Source organism: Indicator indicator, chromosome 31 (genome assembly GCF_027791375.1).
Source record: "Indicator indicator isolate 239-I01 chromosome 31, UM_Iind_1.1, whole genome shotgun sequence".
Lineage (NCBI taxonomy): Eukaryota > Metazoa > Chordata > Aves > Piciformes > Indicatoridae > Indicator > Indicator indicator.
Window position 1 is genome coordinate 7,503,740 of NC_072040.1, and position 23,301 is coordinate 7,527,040.

The following is a 23,301-nucleotide window of genomic DNA, read 5'->3' on the forward strand; positions in this document are numbered from 1 at the left end:
TTACAGGTGAAGCAGAAGAGAAAGTTCTCAGCTTTACAAACAATCTAGGTATAATTTACTGCTCTACCCAAATGTTTTTAAATGTTTAATTTTAGCAGCTGCTCTTTTATGTCACCACAAGTGCTACAATTATTTTTATTACTGTAAACTGTGAAAATAGTATGTAGTCTTCTCCCAGTCAAAACCCAGCAATTTTCTACTTCTGACATTCTGGAATCCTTATTTATACCCTCCCACTCCTAAATAATTGCCAAGTTTTTGCCATAATTTTTAGCTGTTTATAACAAGCAACATCAACTTTTGCTTTCTATCGGTAACTATTTGCACTGCTTCTCACCGCTGCGTTCTCCTGGAGGCTTAGGGAAGTTTTCTTCAACAAACTGAGTATCAGATAGGAATTGCTGAAGGACTACAAATATATATGTTCACTTAAACATGAAGTGTATTCTACATAAGCATAAAACCACTGCACATGCTGAGTCTGCTAACTTACAGACACATCAAAGAAAACGAAGAAGCAGAGCTATTTACTAACTCTTGACTTTTGTTTTTCCACTGAGTTTCAAAACTTCACCACCAGATCCACAGTAACCTTTCTTAGCAGTTCTGTTTCCCCTACAACTGAGCATTTTGTCATTTTTTTCAGTGCTGCAAGGGAGCAATACTGAAATAGCAGCATCAGTCCTGCACAAGGTGCAGCATGGAAGCTAAATTTGTCGCAAAACAAGAACATGAGCTGAGCCTTTTCATGTCCTAGTTGTAAACAGGACACTTCTCACCATATATGAAGTGAGCCACAACAGTAGGCTGCAGTCCAGCAGTGGGACAAGTCGTGAGGGGGTAGCTAAAAAGAAGAGCTGATCATGGAAAGGTTTATTTCAGAGAGTCCGTGAAGTGCAGTTTTGATGTAAAGCATTCACTTGATAAGCATTGCATGAGTAGTTCAAATAAGAATATTAATTGCTATTATGGGCAAGTAATTTCAGGGGACTGAAGAACTGCCCTTTCTTTATGTTCAATTGTTGGTCCCCAAAACTAAAAAAAAAAAAAAAAATATTTCAAAGGTTTCCTTTTGCAAGTTCTTGCAAGGATCTGATATTCAACGCGTTTTTATATATCAACATGGCATCCAGGGGAATCTCTGCATGAAACTACAAGATACAAACCTTTGTCCTGCACCCAGAACTCTACTGAGGGAACAACCCCACATGCCCACACTGCAATCAGGGAGATGTCTGTCTTGACAACTGCACCTCTGAAGCCCAGAAAGGCAAATCACACTTTAGATGTGGGGCCTAGAACAAAAAACCTGTAAGCCAAAAATTTGCCTCCTGAAAACACACCCAACAGCTCTACTCGTTGTCTTTTATAAATCTAAGTCAAATAAGGCACCTGGTGTTCCTGATTTCTTTATAAGGCCAAAGAAAGAGAAGGAGTCTCTCAAAAATAGTTCACTGAGTACAGAATATTAATTACACTGTTTAGTATTCACACAATGAAAATCTTATATAAACAATACTTTTACTTTTCCCTCTAATATTGAAATTAAAACACCTACCACCATTTTCTTCTCCATTATTATTGTTTGTCTCAGCCATTTCAGTGCCATCTAACTCAGACTCACATCCTAAATCCAATGTTCCATCAGTAGGGCATGTTGATTCTTCTTTCTACAGTTAAAAAAGCAAAAGAAAACTAAAATTGACAAGGAAAAAAAAAATCAATCATGATCCTGCTGCATCTCCGAAAATAGATTACTGCAGCGTACTCTCATGCTCAGATTTCAAAAACCAGAATAAAATAAGAGATGCTTGTGAGTTCAGAACAAGACATAAAAACAGACCTTCATGAAACTACTTGAAAAGCAAAAGCAAAAAAGCTGGTTGGTGAAGCCCCAATCTACTCTTTTCCAAAAATGTTAATGAAAATGCAAGTTCTTCCACATTTTCTTTCTTTCTTTCTTTCTTTTTTTTCCCTTTTAACAGAAACAGATTTGTTTAGCTGCTAAAAATCCTGGCTTTCCAGTTGAGTGTCCGCAACGCTGAATCAAAACACAAATCCTTTAATGTTTCTTTTTCTGCCTTCGCCTGTTTCCTGAATTCAAACAGCTGAAGCAACCTGGAGCTCACAAGCATGGGAGTGATTGTGAATACCTGGATTTGTGCCAAGAATATCTCCCGATTTAAAGAAAAACAACAGCATTTGTTTTAGTAAATGAGGAAATAGAGCTTCTGAAAACTATTAATTCGATCTCAGACACAGAATTTTAAGTTATCAGGAGCAGGCCAAGCTATATAATTTTCTATTTTTTTAAACCTTATGTTAAATAAATCTGCCATAAATTACGAAAGATCCTGCCACCCTAGCCCCAAATTGTAACTGACTACATTTAGACATATAATCTCACTTTCTTGTTCCTCACCTCTGCCTCTCATTCCTCCACTCCTGTTGTGAAGCCCCTCTTAGTTTGATCATGTACAAGCAAAAGAAAATTTCCATACACAAAGACCACCATATACACACCAAAAATGAAAAATAAGGAGGAATAAAGAATAGGAACAGCATAAAGGCAAAATTCTACCACTATAATTATATTCCAACTTGTAAATTAAAACCTGATTTATATTAGACTTGCAAATAATTTTGCACTATTTAAAAATCAAACATTAGTACAATTACTTAATGAGAAAGTCAGTGATCCTCTTGAGCTCACAGCTCATAAAACAAAGGCCTTTCTGTGAACAGCTCTGAAAAAGCAGCATTTTAACTCTGCTACGTGTTTTTTATACCACATGCCAAATTCAAGAACATGTATATACTTTCTAGGATGAAACATTCAATGTTTACTTTCATTATAAATCCTTTTAGAAGACATCTGAAAGCAGTTAGGAAGACTATCAGGTCATTTCCTCTCCAAAGAATCTAATCTGTTTACTTTTATATCTATTGAGACATTCATAAAATGGATTAATAGCACTGTGTGCTTTCCATATACAAAATTTAAACTTACTTTGAGAGCGTAGAGTCCTGACTTCCCAGGGATTTTGAAGAATGTTCCATCACCTACACGAGTGTTAGTATGAAGCATTGCATTCAGGCAAGCTAATGGAGAGGTTCCACTGAAAAATAAAATTGTGCAGTCCAAGATTGAGTGCCTCTTGTAAAACTATTCCCTCGGTCTATTTTTTTAAAAACTCATGCTTGCCTGCCTTTTTTTTTTTTTCTTTTTTTTTTTCTTAATTCTCTCAACCCTGAAAACATCTACATTACAATAACAGGCCAGTTTCAAACTTAATCATATGCATCTGTCCCCTAGGCTCGAGGCAAAAAGTCTGTGAATTATAATTATGCTTTTCTTCCTACAGCAACCAGCTCCACATTCTAAGGGAACCAAAGTCCAAATATTTATGTGAAATTACTTAGTAAATAACACCATGAAGCCTCATTTCTAAAATGTTACAGACAATGTGGCCGCTGCACATGAATGATCAAAACAGCACCAAGTTCAAGGGCAGCTGCATCCCATAGGATGAAAGGCAACAAAAGAATAATAAAGAGCCCAGGAAGAACACATTTAAAATTAAAAGTGATATATAGTTAAGCCTTCTTCTGGCTTAACATGGTCAGCATGCATTACTACATACAAATACAAGTACATTTGTGCCCTCTGTGAAACACTATCTTTTCTAATTAGAGTTGGTTTAGAGATTAAGTGATTGATCTGCTCAAGCTAGTAATTGTTACACGACCGTGGAATGCACGCTAAGGGATGATTTAGGAAGAAAGACAACACATTAAGGGAAAAAAAAAAAAACACAGTATTTGCACAGAGGTATCTCTGTCATATGTGCATGTTTACAGCAGAACAAGAAGCAAATGTTTCTGCCCCAGCTACACTTCCACTTCTGTGAAAAGTTGATCTAAGAAATGGTTCGGGAAGAAGGTAGTCATGAATTATTTTATTTCATCTGAATATAAAAATTAAAGTACAAGATCTATAGATGTACATCTGTGTCCCCATTTACTGACTCGTGTACATGGTGTACTCAGAGATTGAATCTGAAACTGTGCTTCTTCCCTGGGGTCCCCAGCCTGCACGCACGCTTATCTTTAGCCACGTAAATATATTCCACTTGGTTAAGTGGAACAATGCCTGTGCATTAAATTAAGTGTGTTGCTAAGTATTGCAGGATTAATTATACACTCAACTATAAACCAGGAACAGGGCTTCAAAAGTCCATCAGAAACCACTGGTCTTTATTATGTAGTAGTAGAACACAACGCTCGATCTCTGTTGAAAATGGCTTGATTGATTTTCTTGTAAATAAAACTGGACTGAAACTGCCATCTTTCATCTGGAGATGCTTACTGCTGATTTCCGTCCCTCTGTTTCAACCAAATTCATCCTTACTGTACATTTATTAATTTAATGGCAAGATGGATAGTGTGGTAATTGCTCTTCCAGTAAAAATTAAACTATAAAGTGTCCTCAGGGCAGGAAGTCCTGTCCAATGTAATTTATTTACTCTTGGGCACCTAATGTATCATATTACTACATCAAAAAAAATCTCACAAAGGACAGGTAAAAATGCTGCTTGTTGATAAACACTTCTGACATTTAACAGATCTCCCTTTTATGAGTCTTCCAGATATCATCATCCAATATGAACATTCTGACAAGTTTTCATTGTTTCTCTTTTCCCCTGCAAATAAAACCAATTCCACATCTGGTTTTGATATAGGACTATAACAGAATACAAAACCAAACATGCTAGATAGATAACGATCCTGCTAGCAGTAGCACAGAAAACATTAAGAGATTTCATTGAGTTTAACGATTACTTAAACCACTTTTGCAATATGCAGGATACTTCTCTTTACACATTTTCCTTATTTTATTAGTGTTTGACAAGGAAAGACACAAAGGGTTTAATAGAGCAGCTCTAGTTGTGTAATTTCTTCCATATGTTAACATACAGAACATGAGGCAATTTCAACTCTCACAGTCTTGGATCTTTCTACTGAAACATTATCACAGATTATGACTTGCTCTGCAAGACAGAAAGAACTTGCTGACTCTGCAACGGGAGACAAACTCAATATATCAACAAGAAACAAAACTGAGCACGTAAATGCTCGATTCGCATCCTTCTCCTGTTCCAGCACAGATATTCTGGATTCCACACTTATTTTTAGATATCATTAACCAGTTAAAATTATACAAGATGAATGAACCCAAAAGAGAGGATTTGGCAATCTCATGACCACTACTGTGCTCACAGCAGATATCTTAATCTTCAAAGGGTAGCCAACTGGCAAGTGGACAATAGAAACTACTCGCTGACTTAAGAAAGAAATCCGTAACAGCCACTGAGCCAAGAAGTACTTCAACTACTGTAATGCTTGTTTCATACAGATAGCTGCAATTCCTAAATAATTTGGCATGCAACCAAAGGGCCATATCACCCTTCTTGAAAACTGGACTTGGGTGTGTTTATAATGAGCATAAAACAAACCACACACACTTAAGTTGCAACAGAAATAATAGTTTGGACACTGACATAATAAGCAGAGCTAGCAGCTCAAACTGAAATCCATGGTGTCCTCAACCCCATGCAAAGCAGTGACTTGCCCATTCTCTGTCAGTACAGGCATCCTTCAAACACTGTCTTGCAGTTCCCAAGCATTACTCCCAAGGGATGCTGGCCACACTTGCATAACATGCTGCTATCACAGCACATGGCTATGTGGTTAGAAAAGCCAGCAACCCAAGACCCCATGATGCTGGCTGAGGTCTGAATCACAGAGCAGTTTCTGAGGGATCCATACTACTCATTACACGCTTCCTACATTTTCCTACAGCCTGAGGATATATTTGCTCTGCTCAGAGCTGCTGGCATCTATTAATATAGCAGCCAAGGGCTGCCAAATAAATATTTGAGTATCTATGAATGTCAAAAACGGCAGTTTGACCTAAGTTCTTGAAACACTCTAAAGCAGTTCAACTTTGATTCAGTTAAATCAAATTGGATGCAATAATGCTCTACTTTGTAACTTGATATCTTTGAATTTTTAGAGCCATAAGACATTTTAAACTGATATGCTGCAAGTTTTATTGCCACAGTCTACACAAAGAAATACGTTTACCACTTATAACCTTCAGATGCAGAACTTTCATACCATTTATCATCTTTTGCTTTGAACCACTGTGGTATCTAAAAGTCAGTCATGCATGGGAGTCAGCCTCTGTAGAAGTATGTCTTAAAAGAATGATCATTTTCTGCCCCTATGTTTATTTTATACAGATATACATCTCTACATACACCCCCACACTTCCAAATGGATTTAAAACATGAAAAGTTACTTACTTTCTGGAAAGGTGATGTGAAGTTACAACAACCAGCAACATAGGAAAGAGGGGAAAAAAATAAATACTGATTAGCCTTTCAATAAAAGTCGTTAATACAATTTGATCATTTAAAAGGCATCAGGCATTTCAATGTTTCAATAGCTGTATTCAGCACATCCTTCCCAAACACAAGCACAAAATTCCTCTACTTTACCAAGGCTTCCCACCCCAACTCCCCCAGTCAAAAAGATCTCCAACATTTTGTGATTCTGGGCTCCCTCTACTGGTCCTGCAGCCAGTGCTACTTAAACTATACACACAAAGCTCTGCAAAAACATACAGGGCAAAGTACAGATTTCAGTTTCTTTCTGCCCTGCCACCCTCCCCAAAACCTTACAAAAACCTGTAAAAACACCAGTAAAAACACGACTTAGTTTTATATCATAAACTTCTCAAGAACAGAGTTTGGTCAAAAAAACCCTGAAAACTTTTATAGTTCTACTTTTAATTCTACCGCTTTTTGCTGGACTGCTTGCCAAGAGAAAAATGCGATGATCTTGGCAAAAAAAGTGTTTTAAATATGGAAAATAAATTGAGTAAATCCAACCTGTCCAGACACCACAGTGTGGCAGACAGTGCAAGTTTCCTGACACTATGCAAACAAGACACCTCAGGTCCCACAGCAGGCAGCATTGCAGTGCAGTCCCCTCCCAGAGCTCACAAGGGTTCCTGCCACATTCCCAGATGGAAAGACAGCAGCTGTAAGAGGAGCACTTTGCTATTGTAAATGTGATCAGTATTTATTTGTTTGAAATATCTGCTCGTTTTATAAAGATCCATTAATAGTCACAAGGGAGCAACAATTCTACTCGCTGCTGGAAACAAAATAAAACCAAAAAGGCTTCAGAATTAATTTGTAGACATGATATGAAGTCAGGCAGAATAAAGTAGGTTTATAATGCATGTAAAGTTACATCAGTTTTGAAGTACATAAGAGTGATAAAGAAAATAAATGAAGAAAAAAAAAAACCTCATGAGGGCTGTTGAAAACACATTTGTGTGGTCCAGAAAACAGAAAGAAAAGAAGGCACAGTTGTAATTTTCCAGAAAAATGTAAAAGGCTAAAGTCAAAGGAGATAAATGTTCTTCATGGCCACTGGGGGAGGAAAAAGAAAGTTCACAGGAAGTATAAATGTGTGAATGTGGCTGTTGATGTTTTAATCAACACCAGAAGAGAGCAGGGAAGTTTGTAAAATGACCTTCATCAAAAGATCAACCATACACCAGTCCTGGCTGGTACACATACTGGAACCTGTCCCATTCTGAGCCTTTCTACTGAACAACCTCCTGTGTGTCCATCCAGTACTGTATCCTAGGATTCTTTGTCTCCAAATCAAAATTTTGTCCATGCCTACAGTTAACCACATACTCCAAATGTACTTCTCCCAACACAGACAGCAGCCCAAACTGCTGAAGAAGTGATGACTAGATAGATGTCTTGCTTGCTTCAAGCGTTTCAGAGAGCAATGCCCAGTGTGATGAAGTCAAAGACACCTTCCTACCATCTTCCAGGAGCCACATGCCCATGGTCTTGCTATCACGTGCCAGCAAAATGTCTGAGCTTGTCTTCCAAGACTGTGGCCATGACTAACTTGGGAGTGACATACAAAAGCACCTGGAGCAATGGTGCAGCAATGCCAAGACAAGAACATAGCTGGCCTCTGTACCAAGAGGAGACCCAAGCAGTCTCTGACTGCTCTAAAACCACTCTCCCCAAGCCATGCTTGGCAGAGCTGGCAGCAAGCTCTTCCAGTCCAGGCTTAGGGGGAAGAACCAGCAGAGGTCCAGTAAACAGACGACTGAAAAACCTCACAGACATTTCACTGTATTGAAATGGTACAGGCACAGGATCCTTCCCTTGGCACAGAGAGCAGCAGAGAGTGCAGACAATGGCTGAAAACATTGCCGGTGAGGGCAAGATTTCCTGCCAACCATTTACAAATTTTACAGCAATAAAAGGGTCAAGTTAGTCTGAACAAATCAAATCACAGGACGCTGGGTCTCCACTGTCTTCCCTGGTCATTTTGTAGATGATGCCTATGTAGCATGGTGGGTTGATCCTGGCTGATTGCCAGGTGCCCACCAAAGCCACTCTGTCACTGCCCTCCTCAGCTGGACAAGGGAGAGAAAACATAACAAAAAGCTCATGAGTGAAGATAAGGGCAAGGAGAGATCACTCACCAATTACCATCATGGGCAAAACAGAATCAACTTGGGGAAATTAGTTTTATTTACTGGCAATCATATCAAAGTAGGACAACGAGAAATAAAACCAAATCTTAAAAACACCTTCTCCTCACCCCTCCCTTCTTCCTGGGCTTAATTTCACTCCAGAATTTCTCTACCTCCTCACTGCCAGGAGCAGGAACCCTGACACCCTTCCCCTGCTTCAGTGTGGGTCCTCCACAGGGTCACAAGTCCAGGCAGTAAACCTACTCCAGGATGTTCCTCTGACTCCACAGGCTCACAGGTCCTGTCAGGAGCCTGCTCCAGCACAGACTCTCAGTGGGGTAAGTCTTCTTCAAGCTCATCAATGTGCTTTGGGCACAGGGTCCTTCATGGGCTGCAGGTGCATATTTGCTCCATTATGGACCTCCATGGGCACAGCCTGCCTCACCATGGTCTTCACCATGGGTTGCTGGGGAATCTCTGTTCCAATGTGTGGAGCACCTCCTCCCCTTCCTTCTTTACTGACCATGGGTGTTTACAGGGTTGTTTCTCTCACATATTGAACTCCTCTCTCCAGCTGCAATTGTTTGCACTGTAACTTTTTCCCCTTCTTGTTATCCCAGAGGTGCTACCACTACCACTGATGGAGTCAGCCTTGGCCAGCAGCAGGTCCATCCTGGAGCTGGCTGGCATTGGCTCTATTGGACATAGGGGAAGCTTCTAGCAGCTTCTCACAGAAGTCACCCCTGTAGCCCCCCTGCTACCAAAACTTGGCAACACACACTCAGTACACACAGGAAGACCACAGTAAGATCTGTAAGGAAGCAGTAGATCTGCTTTCTCATCCAGTGTTAAATACAGACTGCATGTCCAGCTAAACTTTCATTCAGTCATCCTTCTCTCAATAAGCAGCAGAAATCATGGACTAAACACGTTCACCCAAACTAAATCAATTAAAATCATCAAACAGAAAACTTGATTTGAACAATCAATTTAAATCTTGCTTCTGAAATGTTTCCCATTTCTTTTCCAATTGCAAGGTTAATTCTTTAATTGCTTGGAATGATTAAAATGCCCCAATCAGCAAATAACTGGAGCCTTAATGTAATACTACTTTTTGCTAAACAGGAGACTATAAATGCCTCCAGCAATTATCTAACTTAACTTAGAAAAATGCATCTAAGTCATATTTTCTGATGCTCAAAGAGTAATGACATCTTATTTATGAAATCCTTACAAGTGTACTTATTTCTGTTAAATCAGTTTTGGAAAGAAACTGGAATTTGATTAAAATATTGGCTTTTTAATGCTGAAGGAAATAGAATCATAGAAAGGCTTAGACTGGAAGGGACCTTAGAGGTCATTTATTCCAACTTCCTCACTGTGGGCAAGAATGTCTCTCAACTAGACAGCTGCTCAAGGTCTCATCCAACCTGGCCTTGAACACCTCCAGGAAGGAGACATCCACAACCTCTCTTGGCAATCTATTCCAGAGGCAATCACCCTCGTGCTGAAGAACTTCTTCCCAAGATCCAGTCTAACCCTATTCTCCCTCAGCTTCAAACAATTCTCCCTTGTCCTATCACTAGACACCCTTATGAAAAGTTCATCTCCAGCCTTCCTGTAGGAAGGTTGAGGGAGCTGCAGTTGTTCAGCCTGAAGAAGGCCCCACAGGAAGACCTCATAGTAGCCTTCCAGTACCTGAAGGGGACCTACAGAGGAACTGTTTAAACAGCCTGCAGTGATAGGATGGGGGACAATGGTTTGAAATTAGAGGAGATTTTGAGTGGATATTAGGAACAAGTTCTTTACCATGAGGGTGGTGGAACACTGGAACAGGTTGTCCAGGGAGGTAGTTGATGTCCCATCCCTGGAGATTTCCAAGGGCAGGCTCAACAAGGCTTTGAGCAACCTGATCTAGTGGAGCATGTCCCTGCTCACTGCAGGCAGCTTGGACTAGATGACCTTTGGAGGTCCCTTCCAACCCAAACCATTCTATGAAGAACTGAAGTGCATACAGATAGAACACTATCTATATAGTTTGAATAAACTGTACTTATTTCTAATACAAGCTCTCCAAAATGGATCTTGAAACGCATTTTAAAGGATTAAACATTTCTTAAAATAAACATATTGGGTTTGAGCTTATTTTTAATCAATTTTACCCACGTTAGCCAAAATTAACATTGGTTTTGCTCTCATTTGGGCAGTGTCCTAAAGAAAATTTTTACACCTGTGGGCCACGCTTCACATGTGACACCTGAATTTCAGCCTTGGAAGATCACAATCTTGGCTACTGTTTGTGAGCAAAGCAAGGCAGAAAGCTCAGAGCTATCAAACAAGATCTGACACAAGTCTCACAGACAGTAAACATTCCAGAAGACAACAGGGGAAAAGCCCCATTATATGTACTACTGACATTGCTTTCTACTCAGCCCTCACAGAGACTTCTTGTTTTCCTAAACCAGGTGAAAAGCCAAGAATATTATTACTATGATGGGAAAAACATGGCCCACTACAGACATGCTGAAACCTAAAATACCCATTAGAGCTTCCTTTCACCTGTCTCACAACCCAACAGAACTTCCACACCAGCTTTCACTGAAGGCAACCAAAGGAGAGAATCTCAAGTATCTTAAAAGCAGATGACTGCAAACTTGAACCTTGGTCTTTATAGCTTGTGAGGGAGCCACAGGCAGCTGGAATTGCACTGGACTGAACTGTCTGATATATCACCAGGAAACTGAAGCTTTTCATTGTTCTTCAAACACTGGAGAGAAATTCAGTGTGGACACTCAGTTCAAGCCAAGTATCACAATAGGGCACTTTCTACATTCCTTACAGAAGATCTCATTTACAAACTCATCTCATCTAGTTTTACATTTTGAATTCACCAAACCTGGCATCAGGGAAGGAATCAGAAGTGAAGCTACTTTCACAGAACTAAGAGGTCTCCTCTGTGTTTTACCAGGCTGCCTCTGAAACACTAAACAACGATGTTTCTGCTTGGAGGAGTGCTTAGCACCCAGCCTGAGAGACACACAGAGATTATCCAAGACTTCTGTGAAAGGATGTACAGAAACAAATCTTGGAGTTTATGCCACTGCTTTTAAGACCTATTTCTACCATTTCCAAGATCCTTCTACATGAACCGACCTCCCTTTGGCCTTTGTACCTCTACATACAGCCAACATGTGCAGCAGTTACGTGACTTTAGCACCCACAGTACAGCACAAAGGTAATAAACCTTTAGCCCTATGTCCTCATGTAAGAATCGAGGCGGACAAGTGAATGAAACTGCCAGCTGAAGGGGAACATGACAAAAGGACAGGGGCATGCTGGCAAGAAAAGGTTGTTCTGTTTCTTTAAGAGTTTCCAGACTGGTTGCATTCGCCCACAGCCAGTCACGAGTGACTAACCAACCACACAATCTGAGATGAAACTTAAGTTTCTTGATAAAGCAAAGCTCCATGCGTGAATACCCATAAATTTCAATTCTAATTCCCTCTCAGTAGCTAAAAGTTTGGCTGACTTTTGCCACTAATGACACAGGCTTAGGGTTTTTTCATCTCTTAGCTGTATTGCAGCACTACAGCGTATCTGATCTTCCTTTTTTCCCTCAGAGATAAAGACTACTGAAAACATCAGACCTGCCCTCTGCTCTGTACATCAGCTTTTGATAGTCATTGCAGTCAAGCTCAGCATTCCCACGCTTACCTTCAGAGCACTCTGTGGTCTGAGGCCAGGGCGTATGAAGCTCTGGTAGCCTACAACACTGACAACGAATTTTTTTGATATCTAGAGCAAAGTGTATTATATCTCCTGGAGCTGGCAGCCTGGGAAGACTTCTGATGGTGTCAAACTTGGTGACAATAGCCACAGTAATGTTTCAGGGGAGGAGAAAAAAAAACCAAACAAACCACAAATGGAGCTCATCTGTGGTGAAACCAGAGCTTTATTACAACTCGTCTAAAACAATAAAATGAAAAGCCACAGGAACAAAAGTTCATCACAAATCTTAGTGCTTTTTAAGCCAGTGAGGTTTTTTCTTTGCTACTTTCAAACCATTTTCTCTACAGTATTACACACAAAAATTTCAGAGCCTGTGTGAAATGTAACTGAACAGAATTTTACAGAGAATCCACAGATGTCCCCCTGATTATTTTTTTCATCAAAGAATTTTGTTGAAGGAAAAAATTCTTATGGCGATACAAATTTTCTCTAGACTTACAATGTATGGCTATCAGGACATCAGGTAAATTTGAGAAGAAAAGACAAAAGGCACACAAATATACCAATGCCACATTACACACTGCAGACAGAATGATACAAACTTGCTTTCCTGAAATTTAAATATCCCTCCCCATTATTTCTGCTGATCACCCTTGCCCTTTGTCAGCCATGCTGCTGAGGAGTCTCCCTCAGTATCCTGAACATTGGGAAAAGTATGCTTGAAACACCGTGACACCTCTGTAAATGATATTCACATACGGCAACAAGCATTCCTCTACCAGAGAGGAAATGAGAACACAAATTTTATAGAGCATGTTTACACTTTTCTGTGTTCTCTTAACACCTGGGGAGAACCCAAGTTTTTCTTTTTTATGAAGAAAAATCTCAAAGAAAGGATATATAATAAACGCACCTCTGTCCTTTGAATCCTCACCACTTTGTTAGATGCAATACAAATAATATAAGAAAAAAAGTAATGGTTATGAAAAAAAAAGAAAAAGGCCATTTTGAACATGTTTCTGAAAGACACAGGCAAGGATTAAAGAGTACCTTTTGAAATCATCCTAAAAGAAAAACGTTTCAGAAAGAAAATTATCCCAAAAAGAAGAAGAATTGAGCGTGCCTCAGAGATGGTCATGACAGCTAAAGCGTCCTCTGGACTGACAACACCCTCCTCATTCAACATCACTTGAAAGAATCTATTTGATTTCTTTGTGTAGCAAATTTTATACTGGCCAAATAATAGTTCTCTCTGATTGCTACTTCCTATTCAAGAACGTACATATTTTCTTTTTCTTTCAATAACGTATTTCCCTTTAATAGTTTTAACTGATTTCATTAAAAACCATTTTCTACTCTAATACCAACGATCACCATGAAGGACAGCATTATAAAGAAAGGGGGGGAAAAAGTGGATTCCTGCCACATGAAAGAAATTCTGGAGGAGAGGTTGAAAAACTGCTTTCTTAAAGAAACCATGGGTTTGATACATATGATGTCTTATTTTAGTATCAGATTTCACAGGCCCTAGTGGGTTTTAAAATATATATGTTTAGAAAAATGAAGTAATGACTGCGCTACAATCAAAAATGTACTAAACCCAAGAAAAACATTGCCACAAAATGTGCAATGTACAAAATGAAAAAAAAAGAAAAACCACCCCAACCTTCCAAATATTCTTGGCTTCAAGTTGGGGGAAGCTTACTCCTCAGAAAAAAAGTTTAGGTGGAAAGTGAAGTGACTGTGCTGAACAAGACACAGTCAGTAATCACCGAATGCCTTTTGGCCTCTAAAACTTAATCACCCTACACAAGGGACCTCTATGAAGTTATCCCAAGTTCTCTTGTTTAATTTGGCTTTTTAATTGGCCAGTCTCCACAATTTCCTCTGCAGGGCTTTAAGACTATCTTGTGTGTGTTATTGAGACATAACTGGTTAGTCAAATGTAAAATAAAAAATACACCCCAAATTCCCCCCCCCCCCCCCAAAAGGTTACAGCTATTTTTAAGAACATTCAGCTCCACCAGGCTTTACACACTTGCATAACTGTACCCTGATTTACATTGGAAGGAACCTATAGAAGTCATCTAGTTTAACCTCCTTCTCAAAAGCAGGGCCACTTGGATCTGGGCCAGTCAAGTTTTGTGCAATCTTCAAGAGTGGAGACTTCATGGCCTCCCTGGACAACCTCCTCCTGTACTTAACTGCTCTCACTGGGAAAACATTTTTCTTAGTATCAAATCAGAATTTTCCATGTTCCAGTTTCTGTCTGTTGCCTCTCATTCTTTGCTCCTCATGCTGTCACTGTGCAACCTTCAAGAAAAGCCTGGCGTTGTTTTCTCTACTCCCTCCCATTAGTGAATTGTGGATTGCAATGGGAGCTCCCCAAATCTTCTCTTCTCCTGGGCTTTGGGAGCTGCACCCTTGCCCACCAGATACACATCCTCTCCTCAAGCATTCATCAAATAGGTGCTTAACACTGATAAATGGTCAGCTGAAGAGGTAATAACGAGGTAGTCCACAATCAGAAAAAACTGATAAAGCAGATAAGGAAAATGCCTCCATAGGCCGGTCCTGACCTGCAGCAGCAAGCCACAGAAGTCCCCAGAAGCAGGAGCTCACAGAATATTTTCCCTGAGGCTGAAGAAGCCTGGAATATCATTGCTGCTGCTAGGTCTCTGATTACCTGCATCTGCTGGAGATCTGCAACAGAATGACAAAATATACTGCCAAAGAACACGACTTCTGAGCTGCGCCATCCAGAACCCGACAGTAGCTTCATTAACTCTGTTGCACATTGAAAAAGCAAAAAGAAGGCAGAACAGTGTTGTCAGAAAACTACTGGGGGCTAAATCTAGTTCAGAAGGCTGAGTAGACTCCAAGTTTATTATGCTATACCAGGAGCATAATCCTGATGCAGCCACAGCCTCCAGCCACACCCTGACTGACTAGAAAAATCTCCAGCCTTTCTCATCATCCAGATGATCCAGGCTTTTGTTACTGCAGACATGGCAGTGGCAAGACAGTGTCCTGCAGTTATGGCAGTGAGTGCATCTGGGTACCGGGCTATAAGGCAGTGGAGTAACTTCTGCTTTCACCAATGGGCTGCACCAACACTTGGCTCATGCCCCTTCCAGCCAGCTCTGCCACTCAAAGCAGCATCCTGAGTGGCTTCCTCCTAAGGCAGAGCACATATGCCTGCCTCCATGACATGTTCTACCCCCCGCCCCATTCCTCTCCCTTTTTTTTTTTAATTTTTGTTTTCTTTAACTCTTGATGATTTCCCCCAAGAGCCATGTGAATGCTTGTGCCAGCACCCAGAGATGGGCAGCCCAGAACAGGAGAAGCGCCTTGGAGCGAGCAGGGTCGTTCTTTCAGCTGCAATATTGGCTTACAGTAACTGGAGAAGGATGGCCTCAGACTCACGCAAGTGGTTCCCATTTCAGACTCCTCAGAGCAAGGGCTGCATTTCACCTTTTGTCAGTAAGGCAATGTGCTCCCTCAGCCACTAGCCCACATGCCAGATGCTGCTGGCCGGCTGGAGCTGTAACCCCTTGAGTCGTCGCCTCTAGCACAAGAAGGCACAGGAGAGGAGAGGTGGAGGTAGCACCCTGCTGAATCACCAAGCTTGAAGGAGCCCCACACATTCTGCCACTCAAACCACATGCCACGTCTCTGCTCTCACCTGATTTCAATGCAGTGTTCCAGCACCACCAGTCAAAACAATTGCAACTACATTTATACAATTAGAAGAGGTGTTTATGTACAGACACATCCTTCTACCTTCCCAAGCAACAAGAAAACACAAGAGGCAAAACACAACATGCTGTTAAGATCTATTAAATTTTAAAAGCTAAGTATATCTCAGAGAAAAGGCTAAAAGTGTGGCAATATTTAACTATCTAAAGGAAATAAGCATTGCTGAGTGAAGTTCATTAACTGTTGTACAGTGCAAAATTGTTCTTTACATTTCATGAGAATTATGGACTTCTTTATTCATTTCAGAAATCTTTAAATCTTGAATATGTTACTCAGAGTTGAGCTACCAGACTACAATATGAGGTTACTTTTATTAAATAAAATTTCTCCCTAATAGAATGGACAACAAGTTACTACACTGAACTCAGAAGTGATTTCTTTTTTTTTCGTTTACTCTCACTAGCAAAAATCTTACCAAGGTGGAGTGACCCTAATTCAGTTTTTTAATTAACTTTATTAATTCTTACAAATTGGCACATGCCAACAAGCTGGCCTGTTGGAGTTTATGTTCAGCCATTTCAGCCACCACATCCATCTGCCCAAGTAATCAATTTCCCCCCAAATCAGTATGGAGGGTTTTAATGGTTATTACAATTTCTGTGGAAATTTTCACCTGGAAAGAATGCATCTGTGGACTGAATGGCAACGCTGAAGCCACCAAACCAGAGTTATTTTAATATAAGGATTTTACAGTTTTTACTTGTTGGAAAGTAATTTCCAGGGTCTTGGTTACCACATACAAGCTCTTCCAGCAAGTTAAACATTTTAACTTTGCTGCTAACAGCATTCAGTTACAGCCTCCCCAACCACAGTGGACTTGCTTGGAGTCGTTTACTTTCTTATTCTGTCTTCTCCCTCATTTTCCTTTGTCTCCTTTTCCTCTTTCTTTTTCTTTTCATTCTCTTGTAATTTTTCTCCTCTGCTGTTTCTCTTATCCTTTTCTTCCTCTCCTTTTCAGTCTGTGCCCTTAACTAATTTTTCTTTTTCCTTTTTCTCTCTTCCTTTTTATCTTCTCTCCCTCCCTCCCTTCTCATCTCCTTCTTTCATGTTCTTTCTGTTCTTTCCTTTCTACTTATCTGCTACTTCTCACACTTTCATCTTTTCTGTCCCTGTATTGTCTCCCTTTCATCCTTTCCTTTTCTCTCTCCCTTTTCCTTCTCCTTTCCTTCCTCTTTTCTCACTCTCCATTTTCTCTCCTTTTATCTTTTCTTGCCTCTTTTCTTCCTCTCTTTTGCTCCTTTCTATTCAAAACAAAGAAAATGTATCATACTCCTCACTCATGACTATACATGAATGACTTATTTCTACATGTTCAGTTTATACTGAATTTACAAAATAAAAATATTTCTACAATCTATTGTATCATGGGAGTGAAAATGAATGGAAAGAAACATTCTTGCCCTTACAAAAGCATATTTTTCAATATTCTTGTATTTGAAGAGCAATTCAGCACTTGATAATGTTTTATTCAACGACCAATACAGGCAGAAAAATCAAACTGACACAAAGAATAAGGAAGCTGGGAGTAATCATAAATAAATAAAGATTAGATTTAAAAGCAAATTACTCCTTTCTAGTACTATTTGCTCCTACAAAAATACTTGTGTAAGCAAGATGATACTTTCACACTTTACATTAAAATAAATTTAACTATTACAACTTCACTGACTAACAAGTGTCATTATGTCCTTAAAATATTTTTGCTAGGAGCGCTTGCCTGTAAGGAAAGCCTGAAAATAAATACAGAATGGGAGCTCAGAGTACATCCTGTACCTTTAAAAATACAGCAACATGATTTATCATATGGGGTCAAATTAAAATATTTGGGTGGATTTGAAATGTTTAAGTAATGCTTGTTGTACATGAGGGAGTTTAACTTGGCAAAACAGCATAGCAAAAGGTTCTTTCTTTCCCTCAAAGGACCAAGCAGATACTTTTATTTTTGTGTTTTAACTTAATCCAGCTGTTGCAGTTCATACTGTTAGCAGATCTCCTTACTCTTTTTTGACTTACGGCAGCTCATTAAGTCTGGAATTGAGAGTTAAGTTTCTACTCAGCTTATAACTAAAAGTCAACCTAATTTCAAAATGTCACAGACAACACTTCAAAATGATAACAATAGTAACCAGCAAATCATTTGTAAAAACAAAGCCTTGACAACCAACAGAAAAGTTTGAGAGTGGCCATTCTTGATGGGCTCATCATTCCAGCGGAAAGGCAGCTTGATCTGCTGAAGTCATTAATAAAGTCCCTTTGAAGACAGGAACTGAGACACACACACAGAAAGAAAGAGCCAAGGAAACATAACATAGTGTGGCACAAGCACATTATTCTCACGAACAAAATTCAGCCTCAACCAGAAATTGTTTTGTCATCCCAATCACTGTGTCTAAATATTTTTAATAAAGAATTAAATTGTATATATAATATCATGTTAAACCATTTGACAGTACCAATCATGTTATGAATGCCTGGGTTGTAAGCCTGGGCACAAATAATCCTGTATCACTGTTGCTTTAGTTTACACACTTCAGTACATCTGACTGAATGCTGTTCTGATGCAATTGTTTACATGAATAACCTTCAGCTACTCCTGCAAACAGGGAAAGGGGAGGGGTTGGGTTTGGTTTAGTGCTATTGGTTTTGCTGATGGGGACAGACAGTTAGGAAACTGCCTAATTTTCCTTGGCCAAGAGAAGATTCCCTGACTGAAAGCTAGCAGCCTTTAAAAAAAAAAAAAATCAAATCAAACCAACAACTTTCTGCTTGCCATGTATTCACAAAAATCTCTTCCAAGAAGTTCCTTGCTATCCTTTACGGATCACAGGGTTTTTTTTTCCCTTTGTGATGATTGTAGGCCACATGTTATTCTTGGCACAATTATTCCATCTTTGATAATGGCTACCTAAAGTACTAAGTAGCCTATAAACCAAAACCTCCAGGTGTACTGGTAACACAGTAAAAGGAAAGGAAACAATACCAAGTAACAAGGGTCATCTGCAAGAACAAATAATAATTGTCCAGATCCTGCACTTGTTTTACTTTTAAATTAAATAGAAAAGCATGCAAATGAAACCTTCAGGGGAAAAAAGGTACAGAAAGGTGTACTTTGATAGACTCCTGATGGCAGATAAGCATAGCTTCACCAAGCTTCACCAAGCTTATTGAAACATATAAAAGATAAGGGCAGTAGCTATGGATGTTGTAAGATGCTGAAGAGGGTGACTCAGCTACCTATACTTGTTTTTTCTCTAGTAAGTATTACCTTCCAACAAAAGAGTCACTAGGATCCCATCTTTCTTTTCTCTTACTACAAATAAAATGAAACCCGTAAGAAACACAGGGGAAAAAAAAATAAAAATCAATATTTCATCTTTTAGCTGTTGAACTTAGGAATCTTTTGAGCTCTTTTCTGTAGTTTTTCCTACTGCAATAAGAGAGCAAAGAATGCTTTTGAGTATGATTTAGTGATGTACAACTTTATATCCATATAAGTGCATGTGTATCTGTACAAAGGTGGATTTGTGTCTGTAGGTGTATTCACACAGTCAGGCACATAAACACATACAGTGTTTAAGTCCTCTTATTTATACTTCAGATATACATTTTGGTTCTGTTGATACTGTAAATATTTGCCAGGCAGCCAATTACTGGTTCTAGCATACAGCCATCATAAACCAGCCTCTCTGGCAAATGCAGTGTTTATTGGGATTACAAGCAGAAGATGAGAGCCTTCTATACCATTGCAAGAAAAATCAGTTCTTGCATAAAACATTTTTCCTTCACATGACAGTATGCAAGCAAGCAAAAGATATTTAGGCCCTTTTCAAATTCTGTTTTGAAATGAAGAGCGTGCATGTAATTTAATTTCACAGTAATTAAAATGACTACCTAGAAGACTGAAAATAAATAAACTGGAATCGCTACTAGCTAGCCTTAAGACAGAAAAGAAATTCACATATGTAGCAAATTTTCTACCTCATCTTATTCATAGTTCTAGGACAGTGCAATTCTGAGGCCCTTTTTTCAGTCTTGGGTCTACGAAAACATACTTAAAAATTTTAAATTAAACATGCCAGTGCGTGACTCTATGAGAAATAGTAAATCCTTCAGCTCATGCAACAAGAAGAAAAAAAAAATAGATAAATTAATTATATCCCTATTTTTCCCCTTCAGTTAAGAAATGGCTTAATTACAGGTAGACTGCAACACATCCCCAGATTTTTATAGAAACAAACACATCCACAGCAAACTGTTCCAGAAAATAAATTATTACTAGAAAACGGTGCTTTCATAGAAAGCCTGACAATGTTCTCTTCTCTCACATTCAAGTAAAACACATTTAATTCACTCTGCCAGAAATGGCTATGCTTCTGCTCTGTGAAAAATATGCTAATGATGAAAATAAGGACTTGACAATTTACTGAATACTAAGTGGAAAATCTGTAATGAATTGACTGTGTTGTAGTGTTCAGCCTAAGCTCTGGGTTTTGTTTTTTTTTGGTTTTTTGGTTTTTTTTTTTCCCCCAGTTGCTATGGAATACTAGAAATAGCATTAAAAAAGATTATACCATTTTGTGGGATGTTGTGCATGTCCCTTAAGACAGAGTGCTTAGAAATAAAAACAAAAGTGAGCTCTGGGATAAATGAAATTCAAAGCAGTAATAAATAAGAGGCTTAAATACTAACTTTCCAATGCAAAAGAGAAATACAGAGAACAAAACAGAAACGCCAAAAAACCAAAATCCATCCCCAACAAATAAATCTCTATCAGTAACTAGCAAGGTGAAACCCAGAATAATTCATTTTACACCTGCAAGAAAAAGCAGCTTCTTGGGTTACTCAGATGTTGCAACAAAAGCTCATAAATCCGTTACACCAGGCACGTATTCAAGTTCCCAGCCAGACTTCAATTTTCACTGCAGGTTTTAAGTCTTCAACAGATTAAATTCTTTTCCTAAGAATATTTTACCAGAGTGTTCATTCAAAAGGTGACTCCTCCTAGCTAAAGCCTCCATATCATTCTGTGTTTGAAGGTTTGATATATATGGCTGCTCCTGACAGGCTTATGGTGTTGAATCGCATTTGCACAAATACTTCCTGAAGGAAACACAGTGGATTATTGCTGCCTTTGCTGAGCACAAGAGAGCTGAACAAGGTTGTTGGGTACTCAGCAACTCTTCTCACATTTTGCCCCTAACAAGCATACACTGACATTAAGCTCTCTTGCAGTTCTTTTCTGACTTCTATTTCAAAATACGTGTGTGTGTATCACCCATGTACTTTATCTTAGCATCCACCAGATCTTCATTTCAGAACACACTCTGTCAAATCTCAGTTTTCCAAACATATTTTTGGATGTTTGGGTTCTGGACAACAATGGCCAACTATTACTAGAAAGCTCTTCTACGTCCTTGCTCCTCTTCAAAACATGCTGGCAATGCAGGCTGATAAAGGTAGTAAAATTGAAGAACATCTGTAACTAACTACCTCCCACAGAGTCATGGTTCAGTTTACAGAACTGCAGGCAGACTTTGGATGAAAGAACAGAAAAACACTTTGTAGACTGTGGAAGGTCTCTTTAGTCAATTACACAAAGAAACCAGGCTTAAAGCACTACGCTATAGGTAACACACTAAACATACAAATGAGAAAACCCAACCACCAAAATAAGCCAACAAAAAACCCACCCCAAACAAAGAAATCAAAAACTTGCATTGCTGGGAGGATGGATTAAAGATGTGGTGAGATTTTCCTAATGTAACTTCTGTGAGTATCTGACTGCTTTGATCATGTTTAGATCTCTTAGATATCCTTATTTAATTCCTCTTTCTGAAAGAAAGATGCAAAATTTAATGCAGAATTACTCTTTGAGATACAGAAATATTTAAGAAAAAAGCTCTGTAGCATCCTCATTGAAATATTGCTGTAAGAGAAGTGGCACTTTCCAGGAGAAATATGGAAAGAGTTATCACACAATATACTTTAGGACCACACATAACATATACTCTGACATTAGCCATCAAAATATATTGATAAAGAAATATTACACTGCAGATGAGACATACTGAATTTGTTGACAAATGTACACTAGACACAGCTGATGTTCACCTCCTGCTTCAAAATAAAGTATTCTATAACAGGAAGTGCTGTCCTCACTCCATAGAATAACTAATTAGTCCTCTAAGATCATCAGCACCTGCACTGCCCTCCATTATTCATTACATTTAAGTTGTTGGGTTTCTTCTTGTATTTAAAAAGGACTATCTTTAATATGGCATTAACATTAAAAGAAAAAGCTGAAATGGAGACTGATTTTTTACTGGACAATTTATTGAAGTCCCTAGACAGAGACTCCTGAGAAAGGAAAAGGGGCAGCATTCAAACAAACATACAAACAAACAAATGTAATTTCTAAAACCTGAAATATGGAGCAGAAATGAAGATAATGGTGACCTAGGCAAAGAAAATACAGTCAGGGTAGGTAAATGTCCTATATTGAAATACAGGTATAATGGAAGAAGCACCATCACTAATAAATAACAATTCTATTGTCTTTGCAATTGCCAAATTTGCAAATGAAAACATTTGAGGTTTTATTACTTTACATCCATTTCATTCACACCCAAAACTAGTTTTCCAGAGACAGGATTACTGTTGTACAGACATAAGCAGCCTCGCTTGAATCTAAAGGCAGAGTAATCACAACACCACTCTTAGGCTTGAGTTAATTCCAAAGTTGTTTTAGGGCTACACTGCTACCAAAAGCTAAAATAATTATCACAGAGGTGACAGGAGCATGATTATGTGAGTTATAGTTTCAGCACTGGAATGCAATAATGTAGGAAACCCATCAGCTTTGAGCAGGTCAGGCAGCACTGTGGTACAACAATAAAGGGAATTCCTAGGCAAGGAAGAGTAAGCCTGAGATTTTCAGCTGGTGAATTGCTGCTATCGCAACTGGCAACCAAATTAGGCCATTTGTAATGCTGAGAAGAAAAGCTTTTCAAAGAGGTATCTGAAGTGAATTTATGCAAAAAGACAGGTTGTACTGAAAGTTTTTTCTTTTACTGTTCTACAGCCAAAAGTCACATCTGTAGAGGCATAAAAATCAACCTAATAATGCCAGGCAAAAGAGGGAGAATAGCTTTCTCTCCCTCTTCCTGTCAAGGCTTCCTTTCAGTCTGTTGCAGGGAGTAACTACCTTCAAGACAAAACAATGCACCCCTTCA

The 23,301-nt window shown here is 39.0% G+C and overlaps 1 protein-coding gene across 1 annotated transcript in view; it reads right to left on the reverse strand.

Moving 5' to 3' along the window:
• Positions 1-23,301, reverse strand: part of ASXL3 (ASXL transcriptional regulator 3) — a 112,362-nt gene that overhangs the window by 61,532 nt on the left and 27,529 nt on the right. Inside the window, exons 4-6 of the mRNA XM_054394661.1 lie at positions 21,167-21,169; positions 3,011-3,119; positions 1,559-1,670 (exon numbers count right to left, since the gene is read on the reverse strand). Coding sequence (XP_054250636.1) covers positions 1,559-1,670; positions 3,011-3,119; positions 21,167-21,169 — 224 coding nt within the window. The remainder of the gene's footprint in view (positions 1-1,558; positions 1,671-3,010; positions 3,120-21,166; positions 21,170-23,301) is intronic.